General features: G+C 39.1%; 1 protein-coding gene across 2 annotated transcripts; it reads right to left on the reverse strand.

Moving 5' to 3' along the window:
* Window positions 1–4921: 4921 nt before the first annotated feature.
* LOC147178406 (translocating chain-associated membrane protein 1-like 1) lies at window positions 4922–18625 on the reverse strand. Of its 2 annotated transcripts, none has more exons than XM_086069380.1 (11): window positions 18189–18625; window positions 15780–15840; window positions 15572–15690; window positions 14711–14827; window positions 14074–14132; window positions 13908–13992; window positions 13477–13547; window positions 12705–12809; window positions 12450–12593; window positions 10149–10309; window positions 4922–9084 (listed from the first exon to the last, which is right to left on the reverse strand). In XM_086069380.1, the coding sequence occupies exons 1-11, from the start codon at window positions 18306–18308 to the stop codon at window positions 9014–9016; spliced, it is 1113 nt and encodes a 370-aa protein (XP_085925506.1). In that variant the 5' UTR covers window positions 18309–18625; the 3' UTR covers window positions 4922–9013. The 2 variants fall into 2 exon arrangements, with proteins under 2 accessions (XP_085925506.1, XP_085925505.1); XM_086069379.1 differs by having other exon boundaries at window positions 4922–9087.
* Between the last annotated feature and the right edge of the window lie 51 nt (window positions 18626–18676).

An 18676-nucleotide genomic window follows, 5' to 3' on the forward strand; every position in this document is an offset into this window, starting at 1 on the left:
CGGACACCGACAGTGATGTGAATTTTTTTGTTAGAAGACATTTATGAGGCAGCACTGCATCTAATCGTACAAATCCACTTGGGTAAGATTCAAAGAGACACGTTTTTTTTTTTTAATAAAATGAAACCGTATTGTTATTACCATAGTACCGTTAACATGAATTGCACATAACATGCGTCGACAGCACAAGAGCCTATTGGAATACATTTCGCACTCAATGAAAAACCACTCCCTACTGACGCCCTTAGTTGTCATGGTAACAAAAGCTCTTCTCGCATTGGCACAGTACAGGGGGACAAGGGGAGCAGTGGCTCATTTGCATGAGACAGAACCGCCCATCCAAGCCTGAGTGATTTCAATAAAAGTGGATGTAAATCACAGTGTGTGTTACGATCTGTCCAAGTGAATTTAGGACCACAATGGCGAGCTCAACACAGTAAAAGAGTACAAGTTACAATATTTAATTAATAAAAATATATGAATATTTATATCTATTATATATATCCACGACTGTGCAACTATCTTGTGCCCCACGTGTGCAAAAGTCATATTGAAGTGACTTTTTAATCGCTAGAGTCAGGCCAAATCCTTAATAGTCACCTTCCAGGAGACCCCGCAAACATATTTGTTCAACCATTGGCATTGCATCATCAACACTGCAGATTGGTCAGTAATTTGTAAACACCCGCACGTGTGCATTGACCAGTCGTATAGATTTTTGTACAAATACGAAATTGACCAAATTGTGACTTATGAGGCTTCAGCCCGACGCCAGCGAAGTATACTGTATGTTTAATCTTGCTGTTCTGCTTATATATTATGTTGAATGCAAAAACAGTGTAGAACCATCAGAATGTTTTTATTTTATATATGTGGCCAAATGCGTTTTTGTCAAAATGACTGCCATAGAGTTAGAAATAGGTGGTTGGTTAGGTGTAGAGCCCACGAGCCAGTGTATCGGCTAGCCAATGTGTCATTTTGGTATCAAATGGTGCCCCAAATAAATAAGACATTCAGTATCAGCACATATGTATCTTCAAACTGAATTAATTAAATAATGACAAAAACTGAGGCTTAACTAGTTTAATTGAAGTCCTGCATTGTTCACCATCTGCACGCCCATTTCATCGGTCACCCAGAAGATACATCAGAGGTCCCTCAAATTAAACGAGACCCTGGAACCTCCTTGATGCTCGATCCTTGCGCCGCGATTCACGTTACAATACAATTGACCATATGCAGAGCAACTTACTGACCCTGAGAAAGATTAGGCAGCATGCGAGTTTCCAGTCAAGCTACTGGGATGGAAGGAAAAATATCGTCATGCTTTATATGTGTGACAACGTGTGGTCGGGTATATTCAATAGTTTGGTGCTTGGGGCCTTTCAAGGTGGAAATGTCAACAAAAAAGTAGTGACTTTTTTTTATTTTTATGAGATAGCCCCTCCAGCCAACTCTGTGGTGTGGTTATGCGATAATAACGATTCAAATCAGCTTTTCATTTGTGAGCTAGTAGTATAAAGAAGATTGAAAGTTTACACGATCGGTGAGACAATTTTGCCACCACCACAACAAATCGGTGACAGTTGAAGCTCCATCGTTCCAATTCTTTCCGTTTGGTGCCACTTGACACCCGATCTCGAGTCTCGTCCTCTCTCGACGCTGCTCGACTCCCGGCGAGCACCATGCAGTGACAATAAAGGCTGTCTGCACTACTTATGTTCACTCTTTCTGTTCAGAACTTTGTTACAGTTGTCGTTGCTTAAGTAGTCTTACTGGCGTATAAACAAAGTTGAGTTGAGGGTTGAGCGCCTACTCACCGACCTGCATGTACTGGGAAACTGCAAATGGCTCATTAAATCATACTCTCACTGGCCAATTTATTAGGTACACCTGGCTAGTGTGGTGTGTTCTTGTGCTGCTCAAGGTTCGAAGTGTTGTGTGTTCGGAGATGCTTTTTCTGCTGCATACCTCGGAATTACTGTTGCCTTTCTATCAGCTCAAACTAGTCCGGCCATTCTCATCTGACATTTTTCGCCACAGAACTGCTGCTCACTGGATATTTCCCCTTTTTCGGACCATTCTCTGTAAACCCTAGAAATGGTTGTGCGTGAAAATCCCCGTTAATCAGCAGTTTCTGCACTCTAAAAACAACTGGTTAAAAAAGGGATCGACACAACTTTTGGGACTCAGAAAGTTGGGTCGAATGAATTACGCACAAAACAGCCCAAAAAACTGGGTTGTTTTTGCACAACCAACATCGATATCTTGAAGTTTTTGGGTTAAATAAATAACCTAAAAAGTTGGGTTATTTTTGTGTAGAAAACCCCCCCCAAAAAGTCGGGTTATTATATATTTTTTAGGGATTTAAAGGGATACTTGACTCATTGAGCCATTTTCAGCAGTAGAAAGTTAGTATTTTGTCCAGAATGAATTTGACTACATAATTTTTTTGTATACAATTAATACCTTTAAAAACGTTTTTTTTTTTTTGCCACTTGCTGTTGACTGAAGATGACATCACCAAACTGAGCCATTATTGGTCGTTACCTACTTCCTCAGCAGAGGTGACGTCACCTTCAGTCGACAGCAAGTGGAAAATTTTGTTTTTAAAGGTATTAATTCTACATGAGAAATAATGAAGTTATAAAATTTATTCTGGACAAAATATTAACTTTTTACTGCTGAAAATGGCTCAATGAGTCAAGTGTCCCTTTAACAAATAACCCAAAAACCATGCCATGTTCAAAGTCACTTCTATCACCATTGTTCCCCATTTTGATGCTCGGTTTGAACTGCAGCAGATCGTCTTGATTATGGCTACATGCCTTAATGCATTGAGTTGCTGCCATGTGATTGGCTGATTACAAGTTTTTGTTTAACGAGCAGTTGCAAGGTGTACCTAATAAAGTGGCAAGTGAGTGTAATTTGAAATGAGGTCATATGGAGAGAAACTTGATCAAAAATCTTTTTGAATGTTTTTTTTTTGGGTCAAAACTTAATTATAATTGAAGAAGCAGGTAATCTCGATTCTCCTTATTACAAACCTGCAATTACTACATAGGCAATTCTGACATGCACACACATACACACTCACATACTCTCTTTTAGTCCAACCATCTTTAACCATCACATGCACTTTTTCCTCTTTTAGTGCATTTATGTCAACTCTAAACAGAATCAGAACAGTCTGCTCAGCATTTTTGCCTGATTTTCTTCCCCTCGCTTCCTTGAGCATGTCCTTTCAACTCCCGTCTCCTTTGTAGTCCCAGATTTCTAACGCCTCCAGATGTTTCCATTGCTTCTATACTGCTCTTCTTCGCTGCACACCTGCTCAGCTGGCCACCTCAAACACTCCCCTCTGGTTTGCTGGCCCACAAATAGCCAAAGGTCATGAACGTCTTAGGTCAGATCTCCTCTGCGCTTCACAGAGCACTGCACGGAAAGAAGAACAAAAAACAGTCTCGGAGAGCAGCTGCTGCCCAATTTGCTCTTCTGAGACAATCAATAAAAACAATGTTGGAGGAATACAATCTTTTACACGAGATTACACGCACACTCGCGCTCACACATGCACACGCACGCACGCACATCTTGTGTTTACATTTCTTGTGGGGACATCTCATTGACCCTAACCTTAACCATCACAACTGACTGACTGCCTTACCCTAACCCTAACCCTAACCCTTAGCCTAACCTCAACCAAAACCAAATTCAAACCTAAACTCTAATACTAAGTTTTGACCGTCAAAAAGATGTTTGGACTCATGGGGACCACCAAAATGTCCCCACAAGGACACGTGGTCCCCACAATGATAGTAAAAACCCAGAAAATGGTCCCCATGGTGTAATATAAACACCCACACACACGTTACATACACACGCACACGTGTGCTTATATAATTGTGAGGACATCCATAGACATAATGCATTTCCTAGCCCCTTAACCTAACCCCAACCATCAAAAATTATTGCCTACCCCCATTCCTTACCCTAACCTCAACCATAACCCAATTCAAACCTAAACTCTAAAACCAAGTCTTGACGCTCAAAAAGAGGTCTTGAGTTGTGAGGACCGGCCAAAATGTCCTCAATCTGTTGGTTAAAGACGTATTTGGTCCTCACAATGTAATATGTACAAGTACACACACACACACACACGATCCATCCCAGCTAATTGGTGGCTATTTGTCTGTGAGTCTGGGATTACATGTCCTATTAAATACAGAATTTAAAATGAGCTTTGTTAAATAAGAAAGTACTCCACTTTTAATGAAGTTAATTTATATGGAAATTACACATAATACTGACAATCCACAAAAAGACTTATCCTCGTTGGTTGTAGGGGAGGAATTACTAGGGAGGGTACGCTCTCCTCACTTTTATCCTGGGCACTTTTCCTCTCAAGCACACTCCAGATCATGTATGTTTGGGCTGTTGATGAGTTTGTGTTTGTTTGATAGAGAATGTGTGTGTGAACTCCCGTCCTTGTAGTGACCCTATAGAGCTGGAGTCTTCCTCTCTGCCTCTTACGGATCCATCATGCTGTCTGCTTGGCATGAGAAAAGCCATTACGGGCTCTGGAGCAGCACAACATGTGAGAACTACCTGCAGGTGTGTGTGTGTGTGTGTTTTGTGTTTTTTTTTCTTCCTGAAATGAAATCATTCCTCACGATCGATGAATACACACGTCACACTCAAGTCGCATAAGGTCGGTTGAGGCAAGGCCAACATCGGGAAACACACCCAGATTTAGATTTATGACACTAAATGTCAACTGATTTGGTTGACTGACAAGTGATAACTGAGGACAAAATCAACTGAATGAAGCTATAGTGGTTGAGAAGATAATGTTGCACTCTCTCGTTCTCACTCCCGACAAATGATTTATTAATGCAGCTTTGTGTGCAGCTATGACCACTTCTGTCCGCCGGGCAAATAAAGCTCAGCGATGCCCTCTGGTGCCAAGAAGTAGGATCAAACCAATAAATCCCACTGATTAGTTCCTTACGTCCATTTATCCTCACTTGGGTCACGCCAGCCAATCATGGAATAAGTGCAAATAATAATAATAAAAAAGTTGTGGTAAAGTCGTAAGAAGATGAAATGTCGTCCTATTCCTTTACTCGAAAAAACGACACCTTTGGCACAACTATTTTAGAAATTCTCCAGTAGGCCTAATGCAAAAGCTGCTGTGCTGTGATTCAATTGGGGTCAAAAGGCGTGTTGTAATGAACAGAAAACTTTATGTAAACACAACATTTAAAAATGACAAAAAATATGATTAGAACACACAAGAATTTGCATAAATATATACCGTATTTATATATACCATCAGCCCATTTCAGAGACAACATATTCAAAAAAGAAAATGCACAATCATCGCATAACAGGAAACAACATAATAAATCCATACAGAAGTGAAAAAATGACATACAATAATACGTGTCTTATTGGAGGCAAAGACATTGGCAACTGTCCGTTAGTTAACAAGTGAAAAAGCAAACCTATTTTATTCAAGCATCTCCAATTTATAATTCTGACAAATGTATGTATTACATGATGTGTTGGTTTTTTTATGCAAAAGATGCATTTTGGGTAACGATACTGTACATGTTTTAAATGGACTGCCTTGGAGGCCATAATACAATGGCAAATTGCAGATGAGCAGGTCGCTAAATCAATCAATTTAGATATTACACATAATAATAATAAAACTAAAATTATTTTATAGTATTTTAGCTCATAAAATATTTTATAAAATAATTGTTTAATCAATTACAATTCAATTTCTTATAAATAACACATAAAAATGAGATTACATTTTTGGGGGACAGATTTTACCTAATGTACACTTTATTTATTTATTTATTTCACCTCACCAATGACCTGGACCATCTGTCCATTTTAAATTGAGCTCTTGAGCAGAAAAATGTGCCTGCCTCTGCTCTAAAATTGATTCGATCATGGTTACGGTTACGGAGTCAAAATACAAATCAAATAAGGTCAGACATTCACACAACAATATATAATAACCACACTAACAGTTCAGCAAGCTTCATTCCTGGATTAAAAATAATTTGAATGCAAGACACATACTCACACCGCTTAGAATAACAAGAGACACCCCCAATATAAAAATAGCTGTAAAATCTGACACTTATTAGTTATTACAGTGTAGGGTTCCTTTTACATCTTTGACAATACTCTGCTCCTCCCTCCATTATGTGACACTGTCAAACACTAACCCTAACTGGGCTGCCCAATTCCCAATAAGGTGAACTAAAAGAAGCAAACGGGATTGGCATTTTTATTTACTGTTTTCTTTCTACACTTAGACTCCAAATAAATTCTGAATGTCATATCTTCACAAGGCCAATGGGAGGAACGTTTAGGTCTAACAGGACAATTTGAGTGATTCCTAGCGAAGCACTTCAACACAATCACAGGCACTCATAAAAAGGGAAGGTCGGTCGGGTTTTGTGCAAACACAGAAACATTTAGCAACTGGAACTTTTGCAACTTAGCCTTTCACACACAGGAAAATCTAACGGGCATGCTTTACAGTTTGCAGGGGACCAGATGAGGCAGGATTTAATTGACTGACTTCCTACAATTCATGCGCTGCACAGGCTGTTATTATTTTTTCTTCAACAGACGACTAACAGACAAACACTTTTGTCATCCTCATAATGCCGGCCAAGTCAATTTCCACACATCACGTACAATATTCAGAACACACGTCACACACAGACACACTTCTCATTGCACCACAGGATGTATGCAGGGGAACAGTTAATGCCTTGACGCCCGAGAATGTGAAAGAAAAAAACTGAGAAGGCAAACAAAACAAACACAGGCAGAACAAGTGATACGACCCACTGACATTATAAGGACACTTGAAGAAGGATTGTATTGTTTGGATTAACTGAGCACAGTTGCTATGTTCCGCTGTGTTTGCTGGTTATAATAACCAACAATAGTCTGTGATTAAAAAATAAATAAACCTCTTGCAGCAGTTGTAAAAAGGCCACTGAATGCTTCTGTGTGAGAGAGAGAAAGCGAGAGAGAGAGAGAGAGAGAGAGAGACAGAGAGAGAGAGAGAGAGAGAGAGAACATAGCAAACTAAACAACACAGGCAGGCATTAGCCATTATGTGTTCCAACCACCATGCATTGGCGTTACCATACCAAAAACACAGAGTTGCAGCCTTCTTGCCCATGCTGATAGTTGGATTTAACTGTATGTATACAGCAAAGCCTCAAAAGTAACAGTACAGCTTCCAGACGTGGACGCCCCCTGTGAGCAGGGTGAAGCTGAGAACCAAGCTAGTGATAATGGCAAACCGCCGTTCCAATGAAGTTGGGACATTGTGTAAAAAAAACAAAAACAAAAACAAAAACAAAAAAAACAAGGATTTGCAAGTCCTTTTCAACCTATATTCATTTGAATACACTACAAAGACATGTTTTCTAATGTTCAAACTGATCAACTTTATTCTTCACTCATTTTGAATTTGATGCCTGCAACATGTTCCAAAAAAAGCTGGGACAGCGGCACGTTTGCTGCTCAATAAGTGTTTGGGAAGTGACACTCACTTGAAGCTTTGTGAGCGGAATTATTTCCCATTCTTCCTTGATGTAACTTCTGTAGCTCAAAATCTCTAATATCATATTATGCACTTCAGTGGGAGACAGGTCTGGACTGCTGGCAGGCCAATCTAGTACTGGAACTCTTTTACTAAAAAGCCACATTGTTGGCTTAAACTTAATAAACAGGGATGACCCTAAAACTAAAAAAACCTTTCTAAAAATGTCCCTGAACCCACGTGGCAATATCTTTTCCACAAAGATGCCAGTTATTAATGCAAGTGCTGCCCGAGGGATCAAAGGTCACAAGTTGGTTTTCATCTTTGCTACTTACATGTAGAGATTTCTCAAAATTCCCAAAATCCTTTGATATTACAGATTGTGGATGATGAAATCTCTAAATTCTTGCCATTGTATGTCGAGAAACATAGTAAGTGTTGGACTATTTGTTCACGCAGTTGTTCACAAAATGGCGAATGCGACCCTATCCTTGCTTGTGACCACTTTCGGGGGACGCTCCTTTTTTACCCTATCATGATATTCACTGGTTTCCAGTTTAACTGTTCACCTGTGGAATGTGTCAAACAGGTGTTTTTTGAGCATTGCTCAATTTTCCCAGTCTTTTGTTTCCCCCGTCACAGCTCACACGTTGCAGGCATCACATTTAAAAAAGGAAGAAAAAAACTGTAACGTTGAAGTATGTTCAACTAAATATACTTTAAGCTGGGAAGGATTCCTCTTTTATTTGCATTTTATACAACGTTCCAACTTCATTGGAATTGGGGTTTGTACAAGAAAACAAGAAAAAGTGCCTCAATCCAGTGGTGGATTTCAAAGGCACTGACTATCTGTAATGGCAAGAAATGATCATTAGGTCACAACTTTGACACAGTATCTAAATAACACTACTACTATTCACAGGGTGATTAATAGGGATATTTTTTCCCCCCTGTCAAAATCATAATTTCTAGTGATGTGCAATAAAGACTTTTGGGACATGAGCCAGAAGCCTGTTTGGTCAGTTTATCTAATTAAGGCCCAAACAAAAACAAACAAACAAACAACCCTGTACAGTTTATGTGTAAAGAAACACTTCACATAGTTGCATTTTGAAGGACTGAAATGTGGACTCATATATCACAACAACTCAATGCAGGATCATGGTTGTACACAAAAGGACACTTTTTTTGAAGAGTGAAATCTGTTCGGGTTAAAGCACAGACCCAACTCTGTCTCGCCAACCAACAGAGAACCAAGTTAATAACTCGCAGTGAGTATCTAACAAAGTGAATCTTAATATCAAAGAGAGGGCTACGTGAGGTTTCTTAGTGTGATTTTGTTTAGATAGCAGTAGACACATTGCTAAGTGGTGTATAGAACATATAGTATGTCACCGTGCCAGCTTTTTGGCGACTGCGCCATCTTTATGAGTTTTTAACTCTTCTCGCCCGTGGTGACGCTTTATCGTCAGGCTTCACAATTCCATTGGCAGCTCCTGCTGATGAAACAAGTAAACAGAACACAAGGATTCGGTTCAATGTTTCCTACATTACAATAGCGACAACATCTGAAAGATACTACTAGTAAACTGGGTTGGAATCTTTCTGTTTTTTTTGTATCCCCACTTTGAGCTCTGTATCTATATAATTTACTCAATATACAGTATCTTGCACATCGGCGTGAGAGGGTGTCAGGGTTGAGGGTACTCGCTAAAGTTCTGATGGAGTGCAGTAAAAGAGATAAAAGAGATATTTCTTTCTGTGATTAATAAATTAAGGTTCCGGAACTTCCGGACCAAATATATTTTACATTTAATTTTAATGGTGTGATTGTGTTGGATTTAAGACGTGCAAATCATAGTCTGAAAATATTAGAATGAAATGTACAATATTTTTTATTCTGTTCACGTCGTACATTGGCTCTCCCAGTCGCATTACATCACTGTATGTAATAAAAATAAAAATAAAGCTACTGATTGTCTCCAAAATAGTCTGAAAATATTCGCAATATTTTTGATAATATTAATGTTGGAAGCGCTGCCACATTCATGCATAACGCTTCCGATGTTAATATAATCCAAAATATTGTTGAGTTTCGTTCTAATATTTTCAGACTACGATTATGACATGTCTACTCACAAACTTGTAAATTTTTGTGATCATCTGTAGTGTTTTTGGGACATAAGGTGACATAAGAGGCAAGCAATGTTACAACATGAATAGAGTGAAAAATATCGCGAGATTTTCAAACGCTGATATAGTGCGAGTCTATATTTTCTTTCATATCGAGTTCCTGCTGGTGCAAAAGCCTTGTGTCCTCGCGCCTTTTCCAATAACTGATACAAGTAAACAACCAAGGCACTCCTAAAACACAGACAAATAACGATAGTGGGTAGAGGTTGCAAAACGATAATCCTTACTATTCTAGAGAGACAAAAGCCTTCGATGAACTCGGATGCCATTGGATGTAAAAACGTATGTGGCTTTTTCAACTACAAGCGCGTCCACTTTGTCACTTTGTGGTGCTGCTGACTCAATGCTGAGGCTCTCAACCACTCACCCCTTGTAAGCTCCCTTTTGTGAGGTTTGCTCTTTGGGCTGGCAGTCTTCTTCTTTGATGCCTGGTTCTGGCTGTGTTCCCTCCACTTCTTCAACTGGAAATTGATAAACTTCCACATCATCCATGCCTGAGTCAGGCAGACGGCTGCCAAACATGCCATCCTAAAAGGGAATAACAGACACACTTGAGCCTGCAACACTAAAACTGTGTACACTGATTTATATTTTCATATTAAAACTCAGTAAAACTGTTAATTTGAAGTACAGCTTTAGACGACCACAAAGACATCTGGATTTTCTCATGCATTCCTGCATGATTAGATATACTGTACCATTGCGGTCCATGTCAACTAGGCGTATAGCAATTAATTAGTCAATGAAATGATCATTGAGAATTATGACAATTGTGTGGAATTGATTGTTGATTAATCCCTTCTTTTAAGAACTGAAACAAAATGTAGTGCACAACTTGCCTGCAAGTAACAGTGGCACTGTTTATTCATTCTCAACTGGTTTTAGGCAGTTTTAACTGGTTTAAACTCTTTTGGACGACAATAGTCCACATAATAATAATAATAATATGTATATCGTACTTTTCTAAACAAGGGCACAAGGTGCTTTAGAAGAAAGAGTCCATACAATCAGATAATAATTAAATGCCGCATAACAGAACAAAACCAGCACCATTAAAATAATGCAAACATGCTAAAAGTGTTAAGAGATATAAAAGCAGACAAAGTTTGCATATCTGAGATCTTCCCAAAGTGTGTTTCAAAGTCTAGGAGCCGAAATAGCAAAATCTTATCTCCTTTGGCGACAAATTGGGGCCAAGGAAGGCTACAAAATAAAAACAGTAGTAACATTTTTAAATCAACATTTAAACTTATGGGCAACCAGTAGAGGGCAGCGAGGACTAAAATGTGCTCACTTGGTTAAAAAAAAAAAAAATGGCAGCAGTGTATGGTACATTACAGTACTCATATTCCAGACTGTAAATTTATAAAGCATGGATTACTTTTTCCAAATCCATGGGAGAGAGAAAATAACCGATTTTGTTTAATTTTCTGAGGTGGTCAATCTGCATTATCTTGGTGATTTTAAGTATCAAAAGACAGCTACGAATAAAAAATGAGGTATTGTTATATAACTGTTGTTATTATTACTACTATCATCATTATTATATTTTTAAATCATCACACAGGGTGGGGGATGGTCTCCAAGTGCCCACTTTAGAGCGGAGATGTGCATGAGACTAGTGTGCAATTAGCGCACCACATCCAAAGATTATGAGTAGGGGTGTGCAAAATAGCTTAAAAATTATATCACGATATTTGAAGGAAATCTGCGGTGACAATATTTTTGACAATATGGGTAATGATTACTAATCGTGATTGCTGCTTCGGAATAGCATTTTTTTTTTTTATTGCACACAATATTTAAGCCACCTTTATTCACTATTGAAATGTGAACGAAGTCAAGTCAGGTCAAGTTTATTTATATAGCCCTTAATCACAAAAGAGTCTCAAAGGGCTATTAACGACCTCCCCTGATTGAACCACAAGTGGGCAAGGAACAACTCAAAATAACCCATCAAGGGAAAAATGAGAAACCTTGAGAAGGGACCGCAAATGTGGAAGTGCAAATATAGCGCAACTGTTTAAGCTTGAAATGCAATCTATCCAAGTCTATCGACCGCATTGCATAAGTCTACCAAGGAAAAGTTATTTTGTGAGTGTCTTTATCATTTCATCAGCCAGCCTTTAAAGATATTTTAACGAACCGTCGTAGCTGCTGCACAACGAGACGCCCACGAACACTACCGCCTCTTTGGTGGCCCCTCGACACTCATTCGCCGTCGCTATCAAATTAAGCTCAAATTAACTAAAAAATGCCTGAATATGTTCAGGTGAGGGATTTGTTCGGTTAAACTAACATGTTGAGACCTAAACAATAATCAATCTCCATCTGCTCCGGTCTCAAGAGCAGAAAATTTGAAAATTGCTTCGTGCACAAATGCACAGTGACATGTTTAACTTTGGTGTGCAATCTGAATTTTCTGTGTGCATGCGCACCTCCACACCACTTATGTGCACCCCTTACTTATAGGTGTTAAATACCAGGAAACTTGTGCGCACTAAAAAAACAAAACAATTACTGATTAAATGATAATTATTAATGTTAGCTGTGTAGAGAAATGTACTCAAATGAACATTCCAAATCTCCATGTGTTGTAAAGTTTTGCACACAAAATATTTGTCAGAATAAATCAATCGTCACATTGATGGCATGCAGTTGGACTTGCCTTATGGTGAGCACATTAAAGTTGCCTTCCACAAGAGAAAAACCTTGGTTTTCTGTCCGGGGCAAGCCAAAGCCAAATGTCAGAACTGACAGAGTGAGAGTGAGGAGGCGAGCGATGACGAAAAGCAAAGCCCACAGAGTGAAACTGTAACAAGACAAGAAAAACAAAATGACATTACATTACACAATGTGGTTGTGGTCACAAGGAGAGTATGTCACCACCTTTATGACAACTTATTAGTTGTATGAACGATACCCCTTCTGCTTGTTCTCATCACTGAAGTAGAAGAGGCGCGAGGCATGAAACAGTAGCTCCACCAAGTAGTGAGGGACCAGCAACACCACACCGAGTCGGTGGAGGCTGAACAAATGACAGAAGAACAACAGAGACACTTTCACTGATTACAGGCTCACTCTACAAGTGGTGCAATTATCAGCCTCATAAATGTCATAAATCAGGGAATTTTTAGGTGTTGACATAAAAATAACAGCACTTGTGCCTGAAATCTGACACAGGCCATAGCTCACAAAAAGACAGTCAATCAGTCCATTAACTTAATATTGTGTTGTACATTGAACTTAAGTAGCTGTCCAGATTGGTTGGCATGGCCAATTTGCTTTAAGTTTCAAAGACGTTAGAGGGAAACATTGCTACAAGTTTGCCAGGAGCATATTTCTGAATTGAGTTGCAAAATGGTCATCTGTATATCTGCCTTGCATCTCCGCTGCAGGGCAGCATTCTCAAAGCGAAAGAGCAGCTACAGTGTCAAGCTGCTGTTACTGAGGAAATCCATTCTCCAATATGCCACGCGGCTTTTTAATTCCACCCTAGGCATCGGGAAATGTCACATTCCCCCAACATATTGCCCACATAGACGTGAATGAAACTTGAAATAACAATCAGATGACAGTGAGGTCACGACCCCAGTCGGCTTGCATTTCAGAACCACCTCGGAGGAGGTTTTGAAAAGTGATTCCATTTTAATCGCAAATCATATCATGGATAACACACATATACCTCTACTTACTTTAAGATGTAGGCACCAGTGATGTGAACAACATAAAGGCAAATGTAGTAGAGTTGGCGGGGGATGTCCTCCTGGAGACAGACGACAAATCAGACAAGAGTTAGTGATAGAAAGTTCGGTGACTTACTTCCTCGCGGCGGAACACTTATTGAAAACTATCCACAAAGTTAAGTTTAACCGTTTCGGTTCGGTTCGTCTAGAGCAAGTGTCAAAATGACATCTGTTTGATAAATTCAGCTGCATTGGTCACAAGAAACAGGTGATTACTTGAGTTTTCACCAACATTTCGAAGCTGAGAGCTACTTCTTGTGCACCACATTGCTGACGTCTGCTTTCGTGGCTAAACAGTGCAAATGGCCTTCAAATCGTCACGAAAACACAAAGACTTGTACAATATGCAAACATACAGACTTGAAACAAATGAGCCTTACCTTGCGGACTTTTTGAAAGTACAACTCAGGAAGTGCATGGAGCCAATAGGCAATTTGGCAAATATAGAAAAACTTGACCTGAAAACTGAGCAGAGGAGGTTATTTATCACTATACATATTTTATTTTTAAACACAAAGAGTGACATGAAAGGAAATATTTACGTACACCATGTGAGTGTGGGGATAACCCTCCCATAGGAAAGTGGGATTTTTTGCAAAGTCCTCCTATCAAAAACAAAAGGTGGAAAGAAAAATAAATATACAGTATTTCAGTTTTTGAAATGAAATGACATTCTTAGAATCATAAGGTCATTTACACAACCAGTCCTGCTAAAACTTAAACACGTCTCAAAACTGGGTTCCTTTCCCATATAAAGTCAGTACCGTCAAAATTGCAAAGAGATCCTTCTCAATTGCTTTGGCTCATTTGCATTCACTTAGTGCTTTTGCCAAAATAATGGTTCATCTTAACACCATGGATCACCTGTGAAAGCTCGTATCTCTCCCAAAGCAGTTTACCCATGTGTCAAAACTAAATTTGTTTTCAAATAGTAAGTGCCCCCAAAATGCATCATCCCTTTGACACTGTAAGTCAAGATGGCATACTGTCAAGGAAAATTCTAACCATTTGTATTCACAAACATTGAGTAACTTCCATACCCATACATTACGGTAAAGAACATTAAAAGAAAATGCATATGATATAATAAAATAAATATAAACACCAAAAGAAGCAAAACTATATCCAGCCTACAGTGCTATAAATAAAGTTTCACAACTAGAGTAACGAGATGTGTTTTTACCGCTGTCAAGATGCTGCAGCCCCAAATGAAGGAGAACAAGTAAAATGCTGCCAATTGCCCTGATTCATTGAACTTGCTGTGTTTGGTCTTTGATAGATGCAACCTTCTGTTCATTTTCTGAAAGCAAACAAGATGAGCACATTAAAATGGCACAAAAAAAACGTTTTTTTTAATAGAATAATAATAATAATAAATATACATATATGGCACATGAAGCATGCAAATGACACATACAAGAAAAAAAAGAAGTTTATCGTATATTTTCAGTAAAATTGGTAAAACTGCAGGCGGAAATGACAAAGATTTTGTCAAAGTATTACCATATTTTGAGTATTTTGACTACTACTACTGCTACTTTGCAACATATTTACAGGTAGTAGTCTCGTCACATCTGAATAATAAAATTACCGAATACGTCAACAGTGGACAAATTCAGAATCCGCCCTCTTACTCAATATTCATATCAGCGTAGTTTAGTGGGAGGCACCGATAGTGAAATGTTTTACCAAAACTGGCCGCGAGAGTGAAGCGAATACTTTGAATATTGTGAATACTTGCCTGATACACTGTACAATTTCGATACATTGCAGATGGCCCTTCAAAACATATACTAATAGATAGGATACATCAGGGGTGACATTTATCAAGTGTGTGTAGCCGTGTACACACCGAAGAAGTGTGTATAAAGCATGCGTACGAACTTTCCCTCACAAAGCATGGTATATGTATTTACGTTTTCAAGGCTAAAGCAATAACAAAGGCTTACCTAATTATCTACCAAAAATTGTTTCGCATATAAAATACCCAATATATTGAGGCAGAGTGTTACAAGAAGCAAGGTTTTTGAGCTTGTATACTCACGTCAAGAATATACTCTTGTATCAGGGCATGAAGGATGACAACAATTAGAAGGTAAAAAAACATAGTGGCCACATCTTTAGGACCATAATGGTAAAGGTTCACTGGATCGTTCTTTTCATCTGGAAAAAAAAAAAACAGACAGAAACACAGAAATAAATGTTGAACATGAACTCTGCGAGGAGATGACGATCACCAACCTTCTACTCACCGAGAACTTGCGTGACGTTGTACTGCACCGTGATGAACATGATGGCAAACTTTGCTGTGACCTAGAATGCAAAGAAAATGTTGATGGACTAACTCAGTTGTTGTAGGTATCTTGCTTTGCAGAAGGTGTCATTCATTACGTGACAAAATGTTTATAAATAACATGAAGACAATCTGCAACTTGCAACCTGTTTGTAAGTGCAAACAATTTTTCAAATCGAATGATCTGTCAGACAAAACGTACAACAGAACGCAAGGAGTGAGTAGAAGGTTACATGGAAGAAACTACGCTGCAAATACTTTTTAAGGGGTTTAATGTTTATGTTTAAAGTTTATGCAGCTTCACACATTATGGGGCCCTATTTTCGTGCCCAGTGCAAGTCTTGTGCAAACTGTGCACATAGGAGGAATTTTCTTTCTTGTGCTATTTTCGTAGGTGGCCGCAGTTTGAAAAGTCTATTTGCGCTGTTGTGGGAGTGAACACAACTGACGTGCTTCCCGGCAAATGGCGCAGCTCTTCTCATTCCCTTTAAATTGAGCACAGGAGAAACGCACATGGTCTGACATGGAGGAAAGGGAAAAGGACTCAAAATACACATTGTATGTTTACATTAGGAACAGAAAGAAGATCTCCACTTGTGGATGATGTCAAGTCAGCCAGAGCAATCACATATCCCCACTGTGAAGTGGGCACTTGGAGATCGCCTTCCACTGATTGTTCATGAAATTTGCCACATATCCTTGTTTAGGGTTATGATTAGGTAGGTCTACTCACTTAAACAAATACATGTGATTGGAAGACTGCATGGCATGCTTAGCTCACCCCAGTGAAAAGAGACGAGAAGGATCGGGTGTATTTTTGTTGATAAAACTTTTTTTGACCAAGTCCTGAATAGTTTACTTTGAACTCTTCTCTAGCTTGTGAAAAAAGCATATATAGTAAATAATGATCTCAAATTTTAGGGAGTGCTCTAATTTAGTTTAGGGTTGCCTCAGCAACCACCAAAATGAGCTAGACATGATTATGGGGTGCCCTGAGACTGTCTGATGACCAGTATATCGTCTCTCCCCCGAAGTCAGCTGGGATAAGATCCAGTTCATCTATGCGACTCTGATGTAGGCAAGCACTATGGAAAATGGATGGATGTCAAATATTTCAACGATATACTGTATAACGGTACATACATGCGAGACACACTTTTTAAAGATGCTATAAATCCATTTGGATTATTTCGAGAAAAATGACGTTAAGTTTAGCCAGGCATGTGAATGTTACAAATACAAATTTAATCCTGTTAGAAAATATAATTGGCTTATTTTGCTCAGAAGTTGTTAATAGATACACAATACACAATAAATGGCAAGCTTGATCATTTTTAAATGCATGTATTTAGTTGTGGAAAAGAGCTCCTTGTGTGTAAAATTTCTATACCTCTATATATAATAAGTATTTTTCGTTTTTGAAACCCACATAATGAGTACGTCAAGATGACATATGTGTTTGGTTTTCCATATATTATACTAATATAATAATAATTCTGGAAAGTTTTCTATGCATTTAAATATTTTAATTTAAATACACGGTATTTCGGGTTGCAGCACCGTGGCCAATTAGTTACCACATCCGGCTCATAGTTCAGACTAGAGGTTATGGATTCAAAGGCTCTGGCATTCCTGTGTGGAGTTTGCATGTTCTCCCCGTGCTTGCATTTTGTCCAGGTAGTGTACTCTGATTTCTTCCAACAATCCAACCTAAACCATGCATGTTAGATAAATTGTCCTAATGTGCGAGCATGAGTATTAATGTTTGTTTGTGTATAAGTGCTCTCTGACTGACTGCTGATCAGTCCAGGGTGTGCCCCGCCTCTTCTCCAAAGGCAGCTGGGAGAGACATGCTTCAGTACATGCTTGACCCTGATGATCAGTATAAAATGGATGCATGGTTTGGATTGGTTGTGCTGATAATCAATTCATCATCATGTGTTAATAACTGTAGACTCATCATCTTGCGTAAGATGCATGAGAAAAGAGCAACTTACAATCTGTTATCTTTGAGTCTTTTTTTTCTTTGTGTTATATTTATTATCTTACGTTTTCCTTGATAGTTTTTGTTATTTACTAAATCAACTGCAGTTGTTCACAATTAAAATACTGTGTATAAATTACATTGACTATGCTGTCTTCAAAATGCCATACAGTTAGATGTAATGTAACAATATACACTGTGCGTCAATGCATTTATTGTACAACATGTATTTGTTGTTGTAATAACTCTTATCACACCCCCAATATCACTTCCAAGCTGTATAGGCCCCTCACAGAATCCATGTGCTGTCATGCCAGCTAACGGAACCTCGCAGAAGCTAGGCGGCTAATCAACGCGCTTGCATCCATCCACACAGTTCAGTACCTCAAACATCAGGCCCAGCAGGATGATCATGGCCAGGCATGACACCATGTCGGCGTGGTTCTGGATCACAAACTCGTGGCTGAGCACCGGTGGGCTTTTGTTCTTCTTGCGAAAACCCATGGCTCACAGGCAGGACTCTCAGCCTCCTCCTGCTCCGGGATGCCACGACCCGCACAGCTGCTAGCCTGCGCTGCGCAGCCGATAGATGTTTGCTCCCCTCTAGGGCTGATCTCAGCAGTCTGTAGGCGCAGTAGTCCAATGCTCAAGTGCCCCGAAACGTCGTAGCGAACCAAACAGTAACCAATGCTTAGTTAACGCCCATTCTTAAAAAAAATAATAATAATTTTTTTTAAAAAGTGGTAAAATGAGGCCCCCCTCTTGCTCCCTCACAGCCCATTCATGTACCGCCCTGTGTTGTTGACGTAGGTAGGAGAACCCACTGCAAACTACCCTTGTTGCTTGGAACAGACGTAAGCAGCACATTTACA

This window comes from Leptonotus elevatus, chromosome 2 (assembly GCF_054856555.1).
Source record: "Leptonotus elevatus isolate MCC_2025b chromosome 2, RoL_Lele_1.0, whole genome shotgun sequence".
Lineage (NCBI taxonomy): Eukaryota > Metazoa > Chordata > Actinopteri > Syngnathiformes > Syngnathidae > Leptonotus > Leptonotus elevatus.